At 36.0% G+C, this 19615-nt stretch overlaps 1 protein-coding gene across 4 annotated transcripts in view; it reads right to left on the reverse strand.

The window, feature by feature from the left end:
- The window catches only part of EML5 (EMAP like 5), a 179326-nt gene that overhangs the window by 93710 nt on the left and 66001 nt on the right, over positions 1-19615 (reverse strand). For all 4 annotated transcript variants that reach the window (XM_030319747.1, XM_032593437.1, XM_036064284.1 and 1 more), the window contains 6 exons: positions 19329-19585; positions 18016-18228; positions 9388-9555; positions 8412-8518; positions 5122-5240; positions 3747-3933 (listed from right to left, as the gene is read on the reverse strand). In XM_030319747.1, the coding sequence (XP_030175607.1) occupies positions 3747-3933; positions 5122-5240; positions 8412-8518; positions 9388-9555; positions 18016-18228; positions 19329-19585 (1051 nt within the window). The remainder of the gene's footprint in view (positions 1-3746; positions 3934-5121; positions 5241-8411; positions 8519-9387; positions 9556-18015; positions 18229-19328; positions 19586-19615) is intronic.

Here is a 19615-nt window from a genome sequence, read left to right on the forward strand (position 1 = left end):
GAAAATAAATTAAAAAAAAAAGAGGAGTCTGGAGTTGGCCTAGGTTAAATATCATGAGCTACATGCTAATGAACTTACACATTAGCTTAAAAGCTACTGATAAACAAAGAAAGATTATTAGTGGATTGAGAAAATGGTTAGGGGGAAAAATCTGAAGATATAAAACTAGTTGGTTGGTTATAACAACAGATTAGAAATTATGAAGCAAAGAACGGCCAGCAGAGATAAGGTAAAAAACAAAAACAAAACAACAAGGCACAGATGTAGTCATGGTAGAGAACTAAGCTATATTCAGGGCAAATCTTGGATGCAGCTCTGGGACTGACTGGCTCTATTGGGTGAAGAGAACAAGTCAGATTCTCGGGCTTAGGCAACCAGGCTAATTTAACGTCATGTTCTAAGTAGGAAATACCAGGATAAGCAGGTTTGAAAGGAAAGCTGAATCTCATTTATCTCCATTTTGGACACGCTGAATCTGAGCTACCCACAAGATATCTAAGTGAGTGTGTTTTAGGTAAATTTTTAGTGAATTGTGTATTCCTCCAACTCATATTAGATTGTGAGCTCTTGACAGTGGCAGCCGCTGAATTATCTTTGTGTTTCCCCAAGACATTTAATGCTTTCAAATAAGAAGCACTCAACAGATTTGAATTAAAATTTTAAAATTAGGGTATAGTCAACATATTCAAGTTGTCAGGTAATATTCTTTCAGTTTCTTTCACCTCCAATTACAATCACAGTTCATGACAAAGGGGCATTATTTGTACTCTACTCCAACAAAACACCATTTAGATTTGTCATCTAAATTTCAAAGCCCTCAGATAAAACACTTCAGAAATACTTTTACTTTTGATATATTTTTTTTCATTTTTAACAGTTTTAAGAAACATTTATTTTAAAAGTCTGTAATTATAGAAATGAGACTGGCTGGTTGAAATGTAATACAGGAAAGAAGCGGAAAGCACTGGGAGAAATAGGGAAGGCAGTGTAAGCCTGTGCCTTGGGAGAAAGGGTTGGACTCTGCAATGCCTAAAGCAGAGTACTGTTGTTCAAGTGAAGCCAGAAGCAAAAGACCTATGGCTTGATGGTGAAGGAAACCAGAATATATCACCCCAAAATATGCCTCTTTGACACAGAAATTATTTTCAGCTGAGGGCAATAAAGAAACAGCCCCCCCCCAAACTCCACCTCCTTTTCTGCATAAATGCGATATATAGATATACACATATTTGTATACATATAATAATTATACACATATGTGTGTATATATATGTGTGTGTGTGTATATATACATATATATATATATATGTATATATACACAATTTTTTCAACTATATTGAGGTACATTTGACATTATACAACCGGTTGATTATGTAAGTTCTCCCTTTACTGGAGACAGACTCAGCCCAGAGACAGCACAAGAGGAATCCAAAGAAACCTTACTCCAGGAGTTTCATCCTATATATACCTTCCCACAGCCTGTGGCCCTTAGAAGCCTAAAACTGCTTTCCTTTGTCCTGTCATTTCTTTAAGAATCTGCTGTTTTCTATACAAGGTGGAAATATAAGCCATCATTCTGAGTTACTTTGGTTTAGATTTCTCCAACGTGATATGCACTACACCTGTTAATAAACTTTTTGTTCTTCTTTTTTACATTGATTTTTTTGTTAAAGAGCCCCAGCTGAAAATCTAGGACGTCTAGACTTAAAATTGTGCCTCCCCTACAGTAGGTATCCAGGGATGTCCTGTGGGCATAATGACTTTTAATTTAATCTAACTTGAATTCTCTCCAATCCCAGAATCATGGTAGCAAATGACCAGTTTTTATACAGCTTTCATTAGAGTACTGCCAGAACAACTTAACACTGAAACTCCTTGCCAAATGCAATGGGTAAATAATTGTGCTTTAAGAGGAATCTTTTACATAAACTAAAGGTAAAGATAAACAGTGCCCCTGAGGACCTCACCAATCCTTTTAATTAGTTCTTCATCATGCCCCTAAGATTTGAATACTTCAGGCTACTCACAGTTTTTTAAATAAGCTGTGTTTTGTGGGATTTTTGCCCCACTTTTCCAAATAACATACTTGGAATACTTTCTCCAACCTCCCCTGTCAGGTAAACTGCTCAGTGCAAATGTCATCATCTCCATGAAGGTTTCCCTGATTCTATTAGGCACAATTAATCAGTCCTTTGTTACACTGCAAAAGGAATTTATGCATATCTCCTCATTCGTGGTTCTCAGCAGGGGTCCATCTTTGCCTCCCAGGAAACATCTGACATTGTGGAGACATTTTTGGTTACCACAATTGGGTGGGTGGTGTTAATAGACATCTAGTGAGTAGAGGCCAGGGATGCTGCTAAACATCCTGCAATACATAGGATTACACTGTACGCGACAATGCAACTATTCTCACAACAAAGAATTAGCTGGTCCAAAATGTCAATAGTGTCAAGGTTAAGAAACCCTGCTTTATTTACACTTATAACCTTGTATCACGACTTTTCTTGCATGTATGCCTTCCCCCTCAGAATATGAATGTTTACCATGGCAAGACCATGCCTTATTTATCCTTATATTCCCAGCACAGCACATTTCCTGGTACACAGCATGTGCTCTATGAATGTTTTTGAAGAAATGGAAGAAAGGAGGGAGGAAAAAGGAAGGAAAGACTGAGCAAGAGGGAGGCACAAACGAAGGGAAGGAAGACGGGGGAAAGAAGAAAGAAAGAGTGTTTTCTGCTTTCAGGAAAGCTCTACAGAGTGATGCAAGTTGCTGACCTCCACACCTCAATGTATCCTAGAAGGTAGATTTACACACAGTTTAAAAAGCCAGACAGACTAAGGGAGCTTTAAGCTTTACCATTTATTAGCTCTAAGATCTTTCAGAAAACTATTTAATTTCTTCAAACCTAAACTTCCTCATTTGTAAATGGAAATGGTTTCCCTGTAAAAGAGGTGACAAGAGTGAAATAGGGTTGATCTCTGAACAACGTGGGGGTTCAGGTGTCAATCCCTGCACAGTCCAAAATCCACGTATAGCTTTTGACTCTCAAAAAACTTAACTGTTGACCAGAAAGAAGCCTTACTGACAACATAGTCAAAGGAAAACACATTTACAGTACTGTGAAAAATCTACACGTAAGTGTAGCCATGCAGTTCAAACTTGTGTTGTTCAAGGGTCAACTGTATATACTAAGAAACTAGTAAGGTGCTTACATATAGAAAGAATGTATAAACATCACCCTTTTCCTCCTTCTCTAAGAATACCCACATAGAGAAGTATCAGTCAAAACTTTTCTCAGTCTTCTATTTCAACATTTCTGCTTTGTACTTTGGTAAACCTGAATGGTTACTATCATGATTGTAAAACAAAAATGTAGTCATCCTGTTTGTCACAGAACATTTGTTAATTTCATTATTTTAGCTAACTCAACTTAAAGAAGATTTCTAGTCTTTATGTTGCTTTGTTTACTCTACTAATTAAAAAATATATATCCGGACAGGAGGATGACAAGCCAAAACTTTTAGTTCCAAATAAAAAAAGAAAAAGTCAAAACAATAAAACTCTAAGGAAAACAGTAGGAAAAAATTGGGGGTAAATTTTATTTGTAAAGAATTCTTTATTCTTCATTTCCTAGAATACAAGAGAGATTTTTTTTTAAAAAGTGGACTAACCTAACTGTAAACCCAAACAAAGGTCTAACATATCTGGCCTATTGCCATATAGTCTTTCAAAGGCCTTACCTGGCCTGTTGCCACATAGTCTTTCAAAGGATGAAGAGCCAGGCAAAGAATATCATCATCATGACCCAGGTAAAAGCGCTGTGTGTTCTGTTGCCGATTATAAATGACACCCACTGCTGCGACATGGTACACAATCTCACCAATCTGAGTATAAAAAAGGTTACTTCGACAGTCATAACCTCTGTAACTGAATATAGAAAACATATCACATAAAATTAACATTAGACTTATATCTGGTCAATATGGACTATACAGAGAAGAAATAGGTACCTTTTAGGTCAATTTCCAGTTTTACAAGATACTACACAACTAAAACAAAATACAAGCATCTCAAATTCCATAAACGTTTATGAACTGTTCTGATTACAAAAAGCTAAATCCAAGATATAATACTGAATGAAAAAGAAAGGTGCAGAAAAGTATACATAGTATACTACTATTTGCATGATACTAAATTTGTGTACCATTAAACAAAAGTTGTTACTTTTTTACAAGTGAAAGGGAAGAAAATGCCCTTGGAAGGTGAAAAATGATGGCTGGAAGGGCAGAGCTGGGAAGATTTTCTTTCTTGTTTTTGTTTTTTTGAATATCTAATTGGTTTTATTAAAAGATTCATGACTCAGTATCCCACCTAGCAAGTAGAGGGGAGCTCCCTGGGAAAGGATTTTCAAAATGTACCCTTCTGTACACATTGTTGAATCATGAGTATACCCCAAAAATGTTCAAACAATTCTAAAATATTATACACATCCAGAAAAAATAGCTGAATATTTTTTAAATAGTCAATATAATTCCATTTATAGCAACCCTTCTTTTGTGCTTCAAAGAAACTCAATATATAATATATAACTACAAAGAAATACTTCCTATTTTAACACCAGAGATACAATATTCTTACTAAATGAATCCTTTTTCAAATTCCTGACAGCATTATCAGTCAGGTAAGAAAATGATTACTGGGTAGCAGAGAAGGGAAGGACTGAATGGAGAGTCTGTTGTTTCAGGATGAAATATGACACTTGTATTGCCAGATGTTCTAAGAAAATTCAGAAACGGTATCTTATTGAAATTAAAATACAAGGGCCAAATGCAGGCCAAAAAAAAAGGGGGCACAATATAATTCCAAATCAGAAATATTTAGGGGAAATGATAATCTCTTACATTTTACTTATTTTCATTTGTTTAAAGAACTCCATTTCTATAAATGTAATACTAAACTTTAATAACACAAATTTATTTTCAACACTTAAGCACTTATATAGTGCTCATCATGCACCAGACAATATTCTAAGTCACCAAAGTGTGCTCAAAGTCACAAAGCTACTAAATGTGAACCAATATGTAAACACACAAATGAATAATAGTTGTTTCATACCCATGAACAAAGTGCAGTCGGAGGCTATTTCCTGGAGCCCGCTCTCTTCTTTTAGAAGTACCGCCTTTTTGTCTCTCCTTGTACTGTTCTTTAAGCTGAGGTAGATCTTCTTTGTAAACCTTTAAATAATGTACAGAAGTAAAAATAATCTTAGAATACAAATTAATAAAGGTGTTCACAGGTTCCTAATGTAACTTTCAGACATTGTTGTTACTAACGCTTAGTAAAGTTTTAACACTTAAATAAGAAGGCATTTTATGAAATTTTCTTCCTTGGAAACAACAAATTTACATTTTCTGTGTATCGCACTGACAAATACATATTTAGTGTTCCATGAAATTATTATTATTATTTTTATCCTCAAGTTAGTTAACATACAGTGTAGTCTTGGCTTCAGGAGCAGAACTCATTGTTTCATCTCTTACATATGACACCCAGTGCTCATCCTGAAAAGTCCCCTCCTTAATGCCCGTCACTCATTTAACCCAACCCCTCACTAACCCCCCTATCAATCCTCAGTTTGTTCTCTGTATTTAAGAGTCTCTTATGGTTTGTCTCCCTGTTTTTATCTTATTTTTCCTTCCCTTCCCCAACGTGCATCTGTTAAGTTTCTCAAATTCCACATGAGTGAAATCATGTATCTTTCTCTGACTTATTTCGCTTAGCATAATATCCTCCAGTTCCATCCACGTTGTTGCAAATGGCAAGATTTCCTCCTTTTTCTTTGCTGAGTAGTATTCCATTACATGTATGTATGTATGTGTGTGTGTGTGTGTGTGTGTATATATATATATATATATATATATATATGCATATAATTCTTGAATTCTTAATTCATTCATTAGTTGATGGACACTTGGACTCTTTCCACAATTTGGCTATTGTTGATAGTGCTGCTATAAACATTGGAGTGCACGTGCTCCTTTGAATCAGCATTTTTGTATCCTTTAGATAAATTCCTAGTAGTGCAATTGCTGGGTCGTAGGGTAGTTCTATTTTTAATTATTTGAGGAACCTCCCACTGTTTTCCAGAGTGGCTGCACCAGTTTACATTCCCGCCAACAGTGCAATAGGGTTCCCCTTTCTCCACATCCTCGCCAACATCTGTTTCCTGAGTTGTTAATTTTAGCTATTCTGACTGGTGTGAGGTGGTATCTCCTTGCGGTTTTGATTTGTATTTCAACATGATGAGCAATGTTGAGCATCTTTTCATGTGTCTGTTTGCCATCTGGATGTCTTCTTTGGAAAAGTGTCTGTTCATGTCTTTTGCCTGTTTCTTCACTGGATTATTTGGGTTTTTTGGGTGTTGAGTTTGATAAGTATTTGGATACTAACCCTTTTTCCAACATGTCATTTACAAATATCTTCTCCCATTCCACTCGTTGCCTTTCAGCTTTTTTTTTTTTTTTAATGTTTATTTATTTTTTGAGAGAGTGAGAGCATGAGCCAAGGAGGGGCAGAAAGAGAGGGAGACACAGAATCTGAAGCAGGCTCAGGCTCCAAGCTGTCAGTACAGAGCCTGACATGGGGCTCAAACCCACGAATCATCATGAGATCATGACCTGAGCCAAAGTCAGATGCTTACCTGACTGAGCCATCCAGGTGCCCCTGCCTTTCAGCTTTGTTGACTGTTTCCTTCACTGTGTAGAAGCTTTCTTATCTTGATGAGGTCCCAAAAGTTCATTTTTGCTTTCATTTCCCTTACCTCCAGAGACATGTCAAGTAAGAAGTTACTGTGGCTGAGGTCAAAGAGGTTGCTGCCTTTTTTCTCCTCTAGGATTTTGATGTCTTTCCTGTCTTACATTTAGGTCTTTCAACCATTTTCAATTTATTTTTATGTATGATGCAAGAAAGAGGTCCAGGTTCATTCTTCTGCATGTTGCTGTCCAGTTCTCCCAGCACCATTTGTTAAAGAGATTATCTTTTTTCCACTGGATATTCTTTCCCGCTTTGTCAAAGATTATTTGGCCATATATTTGTGGGTCCATTTCTGGGTTCTCTACTCTATTCCATTTATCTATTTGTCTCTTTTTGTGATAATACCATACTGTCTTGATGATTACAGCTTTGAAATATAGGTTAAAGTCCAGGATTGTGATAGCTCCAGCTTTGGTTTTCTTTTTCAAGATTGCTTTGGCTATTCGGGGTTTTCTGTGGTTCCATACAAATTTTAGGATTGTTTGTTCTAGCTCTGTAAAGAATGCTGGTGATATTTTGATAGGGACTGCATTGAATATGTAGATTGGTTTAGGTAGTATTGACATTTTAACAACATTTGTTCTTCCAATCCATAAGCATGGAATGTTTTCCATTTCTTTGTGTCCTCTTCAATTTCCGTCATAAGCTTTCTATAGATTTCAGTGTGTACAGATTTTTTACCTCTTTGGTTACGTTTATTCCTAGGTATTTTATGGGTTTTGGTGCAATTGTAAATGGTATCTTTTCCTTGATATCTCTATTGCCTCATTATTGGTATATAGAAATGCAACCAACTTCTATACACTATTTCTTGGTGGAGTCTTTTGGGCTTTCTATGTAGTATATATTGTCAGCTGCAAAAAGTGAAACTTGGACTTCTTTGCCAATTTGGATGCCTTTTATTTCGTTTTGTTGTCTGATTGCTGAGGCTACGACTTCCAGTACTATACTGAACAAGAGTGGTGAGAGTGAACATCTCTGTCATGTTCCTGATCTCAGGGGGAAAGTTCTCAGTTCTTCCCCAGTGAGGATGATACTAGCTGGGATGAAATTATTTTTTTAACAATGTCTTATTTTTCTTAATGTTTACTTATTTTGAGAGAATGTGTGTGCACACATGTGCATGAGCACACAGGTCGGGGAGGAGCAGAAAGAGAGGGAGACAGAGAATCCGAAGCAGGCTCTGTGCTGCCAGCACAGAGTCCAATGAGGAGCTCGATCCCACAAACAGTGAGATCATGAACTGAGCCGAAATCAAGAGTCGGACATTTAACAGACTGAGCCACCCAGGCACCCCAAAATTCTAATGCTTCATAAGAAAATATTTTAAAGAAGATAAATGCAACTTTACTGCGACAAAAAGCTATAGGCAAACAGAATTACAGGCATACTTAATATATCAAGCACTCATTATAAAGGAACATTTTACACAAGTGTACTTTAACTCTTAAAGGAGAAAAACTGCAATAGAAAAACATTTCTTGGAAAATTAAAAACCACAAAAGATAACAATAAATCAATAAACAACAGGGAGCAAGATAAAAAAGGAACTAGAGTTTTTCAGAAAAAAATCACATGATAATAAAAATTACCTGCCGACGGTAGGTAAGCTGTGTCTCTTGTTCAATTTCAGAATCCAGTTCTGGAACATCAGACAGATCTGAATCTGATTCATCACTATTAGAGTCAGCCAGACTTTCTGTAATTTTTAAAAATGAAACACTACTTGTTTAAAGAATATTCATTTTCAAAACAGCACTGTAAAATTAATGATTAGAGCTGCCTGTGCCAACTGACATGGTGACAAGCCATAAAACAATCACATGACATGATCTATTCAAGAAACACAGATGTCAGTAAATGGTATCACAGATCACCTTCCCCTCCACCTCACCATAAACTCAACAGCTACTTTAAATGCCTTTACTGGGGCGCTTGGGTGGCGCAGTCGGTTAAGCGTCCGACTTCAGCCAGGTCACGATCTCGCGGTCCGGGAGTTCGAGCCCCGCGTCAGGCTCTGGGCTGATGGCTCAGAGCCTGGAGCCTGTTTCGGATTCTGTGTCTCCCTCTCTCTCTGCCCCTCCCCCGTTCATGCTCGGTCTCTCTCTGTCCCCAAAAAAATAAATAAACGTTGAAAAAAAAATTTTAAATGCCTTTACTGGTGCCACAACAACTGCTGCATCGAACTTGAATGCTGGGCAAATGTAAGTGAATATCACCTATAATTAACATGAAAAATATCTAGAAAATACTATATGCAACAAATGAATTAACATTAGATAATCATGTTCATATATAACTATATATGAAACCTAGATATCTATCTCCCCAAGAATGCACTGAATGTTTGTTTCGATAATGTAACTTATTTCACTCATCCATCCATGGATTAAAACACACTCAAAAGTACTTTGTATTCCATGCTGATATCTGACTCGAAACACATACAGCTAGGATTTTAACATTTCCACTAACAAAAAACTATACTGTTAACTTACTAAGACTAATGACATTTCAACAGTAAAATCACTACTTTAGGGTTACTGTTAGGCAGTGTATACTACTCACCTTGGGGTGCTATGTGAAGAGCATCTTTTAGTTTTCTTTCAGGAATAAATTTCCACTGGAAGACAGAGTGATCTGCTCCACCAATAGAAATAACCCACTGATAGTCATGTGACCACCTGATATTAGTTACATGAGCCGAATGGCCAATATATTTTTTAAACTTGGCTCCTAAAACAAAAAAATATGCCTTTAAATTGATAAACAAACGCCAACACACACACAAAAATACCACTTCAAACCACAATTTCTATACCTGAACAAATACATCCTCCTTCCAATATCTTAACTAGGATCAAAGAGTAAAAATATTAATTGAAAAGTTTATTGAATTAAATCAATGAGCCTACATGAAGGGATGTAAGTCTTTGCTCTACTGATTCACAATGGAATTTGGTAGGAACCCCAAGGGTTGTGAGGCATTTTCTTACTGCTCAAAGAAAAGCCTGCAGCCACAAAGGCATCAACTGATTCCACATCACAAAATTTGAATGTTATGACCTGAACCCTTTGGTTTTTAAGTGAAATTCAACTAGCCTACTCGACCCCCATCCCTCCTAGCCCTAGCAATCAGAGGATCCTTCTAAAACTTAAGCCATCAACAAAATACAACAACATACAGAAAGGAATATACAGCATGACCAAATGGGATGTATGCCAGGAATGCAATGTTGGTTCAACATTCAAAAATCAATACCCCATATTAATAAAAATAAAATATGCCCAGTTGTCCCCAAAACTATCCTTTATAGTAATTCCTTAAACCTATATGTTTTCTAAAATGTTCTTCAACCTAAGCTTGTCTAATGTTTCTTCATGATTAGATTCAGATGATGTGTTTTTTTTTGGCATAAGTGATGTACCCTTTTGGATACATCATTTCAAGGGGCAAAGTTCTATCATTAGGGATAGGCTGTATCATTTGGTTAAGGTATTATACACCAGATTTCTCTAACTGTAAAGGAACTGTCTAACTTTGTGGTTAATTTTTATTTTTATTATTTTTAAGTTTATTTATTTTGAGAGAGCACATGCATGAGTAGTGGAAGGGGAGAGAGAAGGAGAGGCAGAATCCCAACCAGGTTCCATCCTGCCAGCACAGAGCCTGACACAGGTCTCGAACTCATGAACTGAGAGATCATGACCTGAGCCAAGATCGCCAGACAGACACTTACTAAGCTGTGCAGAAGCCCCTGTAGGCGATTTTTTAAAAATAATGTGTGTGATTATAAGAACCACTTTTGTGTTTCTAAGTTCAAAAAACATTCTCTACACCCTGCTTAAACCTAATATTTGGCAAAATATACACATCCCTATTAGAGTACATTGGATACAATAATGTTTGGCTTCATTTGACAATGTTTAAAAAAATTTTTTTTTGAGAGAGTATGCACAAGTGTGCGTGTGTGAGACAGAGAGAGAGAGAGAGAGAGAGAGAGAGAATATGAATGAATGAATGAATGAATATCCCAACCAGGCTCCAAGCTCAGTGGAAAGCTTGATGCAGGGCTAGATCCCACAACCATGAGTTCATGACCTGACCCAAAATCAAGAGTCGGAAGCTTAACCAACTGAGCTACCAGGTGCCCCAATGTTTTAAAATTTTTAAATTAAGTTACAGAAGGCCTGTATGTCAGGATGGCAAAGCTCCATCAATTAAAATCTGGAGATGAACTTTTACCTTGGCTATGAATTTAGGGATAGCATCTTAATGAAAGCATAAAAGATTTGACCAAGACTCATCTAAAATTACAATTTACTGCTGCTTAATAGCAATGCTGTTAAATTTTAGGAACCAATTTTTTTTATGTAGCTAAATACAAGTCAGTAACTTTCTAGATAGGTAACCTGCCACAGTTCACCCAGGAAAGTCCAATACAGTAAGATTTAGTCCCATCTCTCTCATATGAGAATGCATAATTTAATCGAGAGGACTTTGGCTATTACTTTCTTTGATGGGGTCCTTTAAGTACTCTTAGCCACCAGAGTCTTAAAAAAGTAAAGCCAGAAGGGTGTCTGGGTGGCTCAGTCATTAAGTGTTTGACTCTCGATCTCAGTTCACGTCATGATCTCATGGTTCATGAGATCAAGCCCTGTGTCAGGCTCTGTATTGACAGCATGGAGCCTGCTTGGGATTCTATCTTTCTTTCTCCCCCTCTCTCTTTGCCTCTTCTCTGCTCACTCTCTCTCAAAAAGAAAAAATATATATATTAAAAGAGAAAGTAAAGCCAGAGATTCCAGCAAACAAAATTCTGAGCTTTTTTTATTAAATTTTTTTTTTAAATTTTTTTTTTCAACGTTTATTTATTTTTGGGACAGAGAGAGACAGAGCATGAACAGGGGAGGGGCAGAGAGAGAGGGAGACACAGAATCGGAAACAGGCTCCAGGCTCTGAGCTGTCAGCCCAGAGCCTGACGCGGGGCTCGAACTCACGGACCGCGAGATCGTGACCTGGCTGAAGTCGGACGCTTAACCGACTGCGCCACCCAGGCGCCCCTTAAATTTTTTTTTAAACGTTTATTTTTGAGACAGAGAGAGACAAAGCATGAACGGGGGAGGGTCAGAGAGAGGGATACACAGAATCTGAAACAGGCTCCAGGCTCTGAGCTGTCATCACAGAGCCCGACACGGGGCTCGAACTCACGGACCGCGAGATCATGACCTGAGCCGAAGTCAGCCGCTTAACCGGCTGAGCCACCCAGGCGCCCCCAAAATTCCGAGTTTTTAAGATGTACTAATATTGTCATATTTAGGCATATGAGGAAGTTATATGAGCATGTATTCTAATTAACTGCAATGGGCAATAGCCCCAAGAGAGTTGTAAATAACTCTCTAAGTTATAGATAACCCTCTGAGTCCCTTCCAAATTGTATTCTACAACTACTCAAAGATCAATCTCTCTGGAAGAAAGAACCATGGCAGCTTAACAAGTTATAGAATAAGTCTAAGGGAAGCTAGTTATTTATAATTAAATGGACAATATTAATAATTATTTAATAATCAGCACTGCTTATTTAACTATGAGAAACAGGTATCTTAAAAGTGAACCTCAATGTCCCACCTTTCACAAAGTGACTCTGACTCACTAAAACCAACAGTATCATCCTACATGTTTCCAGAATTCCCTGTGATTACCCTGTGTAATTATACTTACAACACTGAAATGTAATAATCTATTTACTTGCTAATTCCTCTAATAAACTATAAGCTCTCTGAGGACAGAGATAGCATCTTGTTTATTCTATATCCCCCTAGTGCCTGGAACACAAGGAATATTCATTAACTATTTGAAGAAAAAGAAAGAAAAACAAAGATCACATTTCCCTTTACTATGTACACTTGAGTTAGAATACTAGGTTATAGAAGAGGGAAGAATATTGAAGGAAATCAGAGGGCATGAACATGACTCCAACCCTTACAAAAGGGGACAAAACGTGATGTAAAGAATATCAGAAATTGAAATAAAAAGACTACAGCTTGCTAAAGAGTCTGCTTGACTACTTAATAGCACAGGAGCTTGAGCACATCACGTAACCTCTCTTGGACTCCATTTCCATTCTGATAGAAGTTAGATTATAAGCTCTCAAAGTTCCTTCACTATGAAAACCCTGGCCTAAGACAGGAAATGACAGAAGAATAGGTAAGGCCTAAATAGTATGTCATCAATTAGAATGTTTCAGAGAAAAGATTTATGGGAACAAGATAGAATGGTCATAGGAACTTCCTGATTTCAAGGAGAAGGGGAAGACAATTCTTGATGAGGCTAAAGCAATATACTGAAAAATTTTTTTGGTGATCCCATTTCTTTTCTAATTGTTTTAAAGTATATTTTAGTATAAAATCAATATGAGCTAATCCCTTCAATAAATTGTAGCAATATGACAAAAGATATTTTCCTATTTAACTATGTTTTAATGACCTTAACACTTTTTTTTTATAAAATACGACACTATCTGATCCTAGTATAATATTATTTTAATACACAAAACAGAACTATTCATCAAAAAAAAGAGACAGATTTGACTACGCTGCAATTAAGAACTGGTCAACAAAAGGCACAATAATAGTAATTATTGTAATTGTTATAAAAGTAAGTAAAAAACTGGAAAAACACATTTGCAACCCATAAAAATTACAAATCATTTGTATTTAGAGTATAAAATAACTTAATAAAAAAAAACTCCATAGAAAAATAGGCAAAAGATATTAAGCCCATGTTTGACAGAAAAGGAAATGAAGAAAACCAAAAACAATGGGGAAATGATCCATCTCACTAGATAAATGAAAATTAAGACCACAGTGAGACACCATTTAAACTAATTAGACTTACACAAATTAAAAAGTGTAGCAATGCCAAGTGTTGAAAAGGATGTGGATCAACAGGGTTTTAAGAATGGTATAACCACTTTGGAAAACAATTTGGCATTTTCTTATAAATTCTCTGTGACCCAGCAATTTCACTCCTAAGTATACATCTTTGAGAAACTTGCATATAATAGCAAAAACTGTAAATTATTCAAATGTCCACCACAGAAGAATAAACGCATGAAATGTATCTTTTTTTTAATATATGAAATTTATTGTCAAATTGGTTTCCATACAACACCCAGTGCTCATCCCAAAAGATGCCCTCTTCAATGCCCATCACCTACCCTCCCCCCCTTCTTTTTTTTGAGAACAAACACAAGCAGGTAAGAGGGGGAGGGAGAGAGAATCTTAAGCAGGCTCTATGCTCAGTGTGGAGCCCAACACGGGGCTTGATTCCACAACCCTTGATCCCACAACAATCATGACCTGAGCCAAAATCAAGAGTCAGATGTTCTGTCCCCTCTCTCTGCCCCACCCCTACCTGCGCTCTCTCAAAAATAAACATTAAAAAAAAAGAATGTAAAACTTCATAACTAATCTAAAAGAGAATTTTTCTAGTAATACTAACTTTATGTAAGTATATAAATTCAATAAACGCAGAATCTTAAAATATTTCTACTAATTCATTAAAGATGCAGTAGTTATGTGGCACCTGGGTGGCTCAGTCAGTTGAGCATCAGATTCTTGATTTCAGCTCAAGTCATGATCCCAGGGTCATGGGATCCAGCCCCAAGTTGGGCTCAGCACTGAGCATGGAGCCTGTTTGGGATTCTCTCTCTCTCCCTCTGCCCCTCTCCCCAAATCACGCTCTTTGTCTTCCTCTAAAAATAATATATATATTTTTAAAAAGATGCAGCAGTTATATCCTATCTTCTGTTCCCCCAATTACTTACCCAGTCTCAAGCTAACTCACAAGTGCCTAGAAATAAAAACCTTTACCATAAAATAAATTTCTAATAAAAAATATCACAAAAAGAAAAATAAGGAAAACAATTTATATTCTTGAAGCAGTGACTGAATAAGACTAATTTTTCTAAGACTTCAGTAAAATATTCCCAAAATTCAGAATACTATACATTTTAAAAATGAAATAACTGTGCAACAGAAATATCCTTCCCTGTTACAAAAGATAAAAACTGTTAATAAATCCAATTCACTTGACTAAGAAAGCTCAGAAAATTATTTTTGTTTTTGCATAGGGTCAGTATACGAAACAGTGTGCAGAATCAATGTCTAAGATTAAGACCATCATGATTAATCTTACTGATTGCACACACCTTCTAACTAAGCAAGTTTCATCTTGAGTCATAATAAAACCTTTTTTTAAAATTTTTTTTTTAACGTTTATTTATTTTTGAGACAGAGACAGAGCATGAATGGGGGAGGGTCAGAGACAGAGGGAGACACAGAATGGGAAGCAGGTTCCCGGCTCTGAGCGGTCAGCACAGAGTCCGACACGGGGCTCAAACTCATAGACCACGAGATCGTGACCTGAGCCGAAGTCGGACGCCTAACCGACTGGGCCACCCAGGCGCCCCCATAATAAAATCTTTTGTGCCACTGACTCTCATGTCCTGGCTACGTGGTGGGATCCAGAAACAGGATACTTTAATTACTAGAGATTTAGTTAGGCTTTATTAACACACTTAGCATTACTTATGGATGACGCAGTTTCAGCTAGGAAGTTGAAATCCTCCAAGTAGGAATCGACAACACCCCAGAGGTGGCACGATCTGGAATTTACCATTTTAGTGTAAAGGCACAACAGAAACGCTAGCATAGAATTCTAGGAAAATTGGGCCCTTAAGTTCAACATAAACTACCTATTTTTTTTCAAGTTTTTAATCGAATTCTAGTTAACATATATGGTAAAATTGGTTTCAGGTGTAGAATTTAGTGATTCATCACTTACATATAACACCTGTGCTCATCACAAGTGCCCTCCTTAATAGCCATCACTCATTTGGCCCACCCCCCCATTCCTATCTCCCTTCATCAAACCTGTTTCTTCTCCATAATTAAGAGTCTCTTATGGGTTCCTTCTCTATATTTTTTTATCCTTCCCATATATTCATCTGTTTTATTTCTTAAATTCCACATACAAGTGAAATCATATAGTATTTGTCTTTCTCTGACTGACTTATGTAACTTAGCTTAATAAACTCTAGTTCCATCTACGTCATTGCAAATGGCAAGATTTCATTCTTTTTGATGGCTGAGTAATATTCCACTGTATATATATATTCCCACATTTTCTGTATCCATTCAACCGTCAATGGACTTTTGGGCTCTTTCCATAGTTTGGCTATTGTTGATAATGCTATTATAAACATTGGGGTGCATATGCCCCTTTGAATCTGTATTTTTGATTCCTTTGGATAAATACCTAGTAGTGCAATTGCTGGGACATAGGGTAGTTCTGTTTTAACCTTTGAAGAACCTCCATATAGTTTTCCAGAGTGGCTACACCAGTTTGCATTCCCACATTTCTCACCAACCTCTGTTATTGCCTGAGTTGTTAATTTTAGCCATTCTGACAGGTGTGAGGTAGTAGCTCATTGTGCTTTGATTTGTATTTCCTTGATGATGACTGATGTTGACCATCTTTTCATGTGTCTGTTAGCCATCTGGATGTCTTCCTTGGAAAAATGTTCATGTCTTCTGCTTACTTCTTAACAGGATTATTTATTTTGGGGGTGTAGAGTTTCATAAGTTCTTCATAGATTTTGGATAGTAACACTTTATCCGATATGTTATTTGCAAATATCTTCTCCCATTCCTTTGCAAATGACATATCTGAACTACCTACTTAAACACAACTATTCAGCTGTTCACTTTTTACTGAACTGCATTTTAACATGTATCTAAAAGCTTTTACCAATGACCAGGTAAAAATAATTACTATATTTGCTACAGATATTAATGCCCTAGGAATATACTCACTGCACCTAATCTAAAGCTCCATACTATATGAGAGAATTCTTTGAAAATTAAATCTCGGAAAAAAAACTCTGCTTTCCCTGAATAGTGAAAAACACTTTTTAAAAAAACATCTGGCTCAGTTGATAGATCACACGATTCTAGATCTTGGGGTCATGAATCTGAGCCCCATGATGAGACAAGTTCACTTAAAAAAACAAAACATGTATATCAACTACACTCAAATTAAAAGGGTTAAAAAAAAAGGCTTAAAATACTTATGATGAAAATTATTTTGTGTCCTGTTTTATTTTATTTTTGGTTTCCAGGAAACTAATTTCCTGATACTAATTGTCTATTCATATAATTATTTTAGTACTTATGGACTTGTTATAAGCTAACTCAAATATTTATTTGTCCCATGCTTTGTTCCACACAGTAATACACAGTATTTCACTTAATTATCCCCAAGTCTATGAACAGAATGTTTAATATCATCATTTAAGTAGAGATCCAAGAAAAAAAGGTGATACATAAAATGTGTAGAAAATAAACAATGATAAGACCTCTTGTTTATCTTACCCTGACTGTTTACACAAAGTATATAAATGCCAAAACAATATATGTTAAGGATTTAAACAAAAACACACCTGTACATGAAAACCAACCAAGAAACCAACAGGTTCCAAATTATGACCTGAGAGATTCTTGAGAAAAAGCCATGAGAAAAAATGTCTTCTAAAAGATACATGTTTAACAAGTTAAATGAGTAAAGATAATTAGAAATAAGAAAAGTGTGTCTATCATTGTATAGTCTGACTCTATCAAATAATTCTGGGAGTGGAGAGAAATCGATTCTTTAAAAAGAGGTAAAGTATTAGTAAATTCTTAATGTGAGTTCAAAAATAATCTTCTAATAAAAATTTCACGTCCAAAATAACGGTAACAAACAATTTTTAAATTAGCAAAATAAATGTAGCTAATTCTGTTCATTTTCATGCAACCCTTCACCAATTAGTATACATATTTAAAAAAATATAAACCCTTTCATCTCGACTAATTTTCTACAAGAACTTAAAAGTCTTTTACTTAAAACAATTTTTCTAATTAATTTATTTGTTTTGAGAGAGACAGACAGACAGTGTGAGTGAGGGAGAGAGAATCCCAAGCAGCTTCCTCACTGTCAGCGCAGAGCCTGACACAAAACTCGAACTCACAGGACCATGAATCGTGACCTGAGACGAACTGAGAGTCATATGCTTAACTGACTAAGCCACCCAGGTGCTCCTAAAAGTCTTTTATAACAGACGAGCTACTTAATAGTATCTTGAAAGAAAAAAATACCTTTTCTTAAACAAGGATATCGGAATAATTTTATAATTCCATAGTCATCAGCTGTAACTAAAACTTGGCCAATATAATTTCCATCTACTGAATTTATATCATTGATATCTGAATATTTGGGCCAAATTCCATTTACTTCAAGGCCTGAAACACATGTCCATGAAGCCCAATGAACACCTTTTATTTCTTCTTTGTTTGTCACTTCTTTTCCTCCTAAAAATAAATAATAGTCTTAAATTAAGAAGTTATTTCATTTTATTTTTTCTCAAGCATAAATTATACTGATAACATGGTAAACTCCAAAATTTCTTTGCACTACAGTTAAAGGAGAGTAGCATGAATAGGTAGGTGAATACGGTAAGGAGAGAAGAAAACTAAATGAAAGGAAATTATTTAAAAAGCCACTACCCAAATTAGAGACACACAGATTTGATTCTGATGTAGCTTAGCAGGTTCGCTCAAGTGGAGAATAAACATTAATCCTACTAAAATCATGCCAGATTAGTCACAACACTGTAAGTCAGAAGAACAAGTAAAAGCTGTAAGAAAGTGGCAAATCAGCTTTTAAATGAGAAACCTAAGAATATACATGGTTGAGAGAAAAAAAGAAAACTGAAGGACCATGAAGGAAGGATGGCCAGGGAGTAATACATTTATATTAGGGATCAGGGCGTTAGGATTTGGTCCTAATTACACACACATTGGTAATAAAAAAAACTTTTAGGGAGAGGCATTAATTTAATTATGCAGCTAGTTTTATTAAATAAGTTGTTGGAAAATAGTGACTAATTCATTAAGCATCCAACTAACTGAGGTACTGAGAGATAACATTTTGATGGTTGCTCTAATTCTTTTACAAATCTTTGGTGGAAACTCTCTCAAATTTAGGGTTTTAGCTATAGAATGGATATTCACAAAATTTATTTGAGGTAACCACAAAAAAAACCCAAACAATTTATGGTCAGGCATTGTTAGCAATTATATTTAATTAGTTCCACCCATAAAAATGGCACTTTGACTTTCTAACACAGAGTAGGACTTTACCAAATACTCCTCACATAGCACGGAATTCAACATCAAGTAGGTTTTAGATCCTCCAAGCAAAGAAGTTTTAATGAAGAACCAAAAAGATTTCAATAGGGCAGCCTGATGGAAAAGATCATAATGCCTGAAACATGAGCTCAGATCTTCTTTAATTTCCTGTAATCAAATGTATTTTATACTCTATTTCTCATCAAATTCTAAAATATTTTACAGGTACTAAAAATCCATAAATAATAATATTAATTTATTAGAAACTTAGAAACTTTTACCTGGCATCCTATAAAAAAGTCTTTTACCATTTCCATCATTTGTCTGTAAATATCTACTATCTGAGGACCAGTCAAGATGAGTGATGAAACTAAGCGACCCAACACATTCCCCAAACTTTTTATAACGTTGCGCAACGCCATAGATATCAACTGAGCTGTCATTGCATCCAACAGCAAGGTAAGTTCCATCTGGGGAATATTTTAACTCATGAATTGCCTCCTTCCTGTCTTTAATATGTACAACTTCGGTCATATCTCTGTAAAGAAAAAATGAGACCACATGAAAA

The sequence above is a fragment of the Lynx canadensis genome, chromosome B3, assembly GCF_007474595.2.
Source record: "Lynx canadensis isolate LIC74 chromosome B3, mLynCan4.pri.v2, whole genome shotgun sequence".
NCBI lineage: Eukaryota > Metazoa > Chordata > Mammalia > Carnivora > Felidae > Lynx > Lynx canadensis.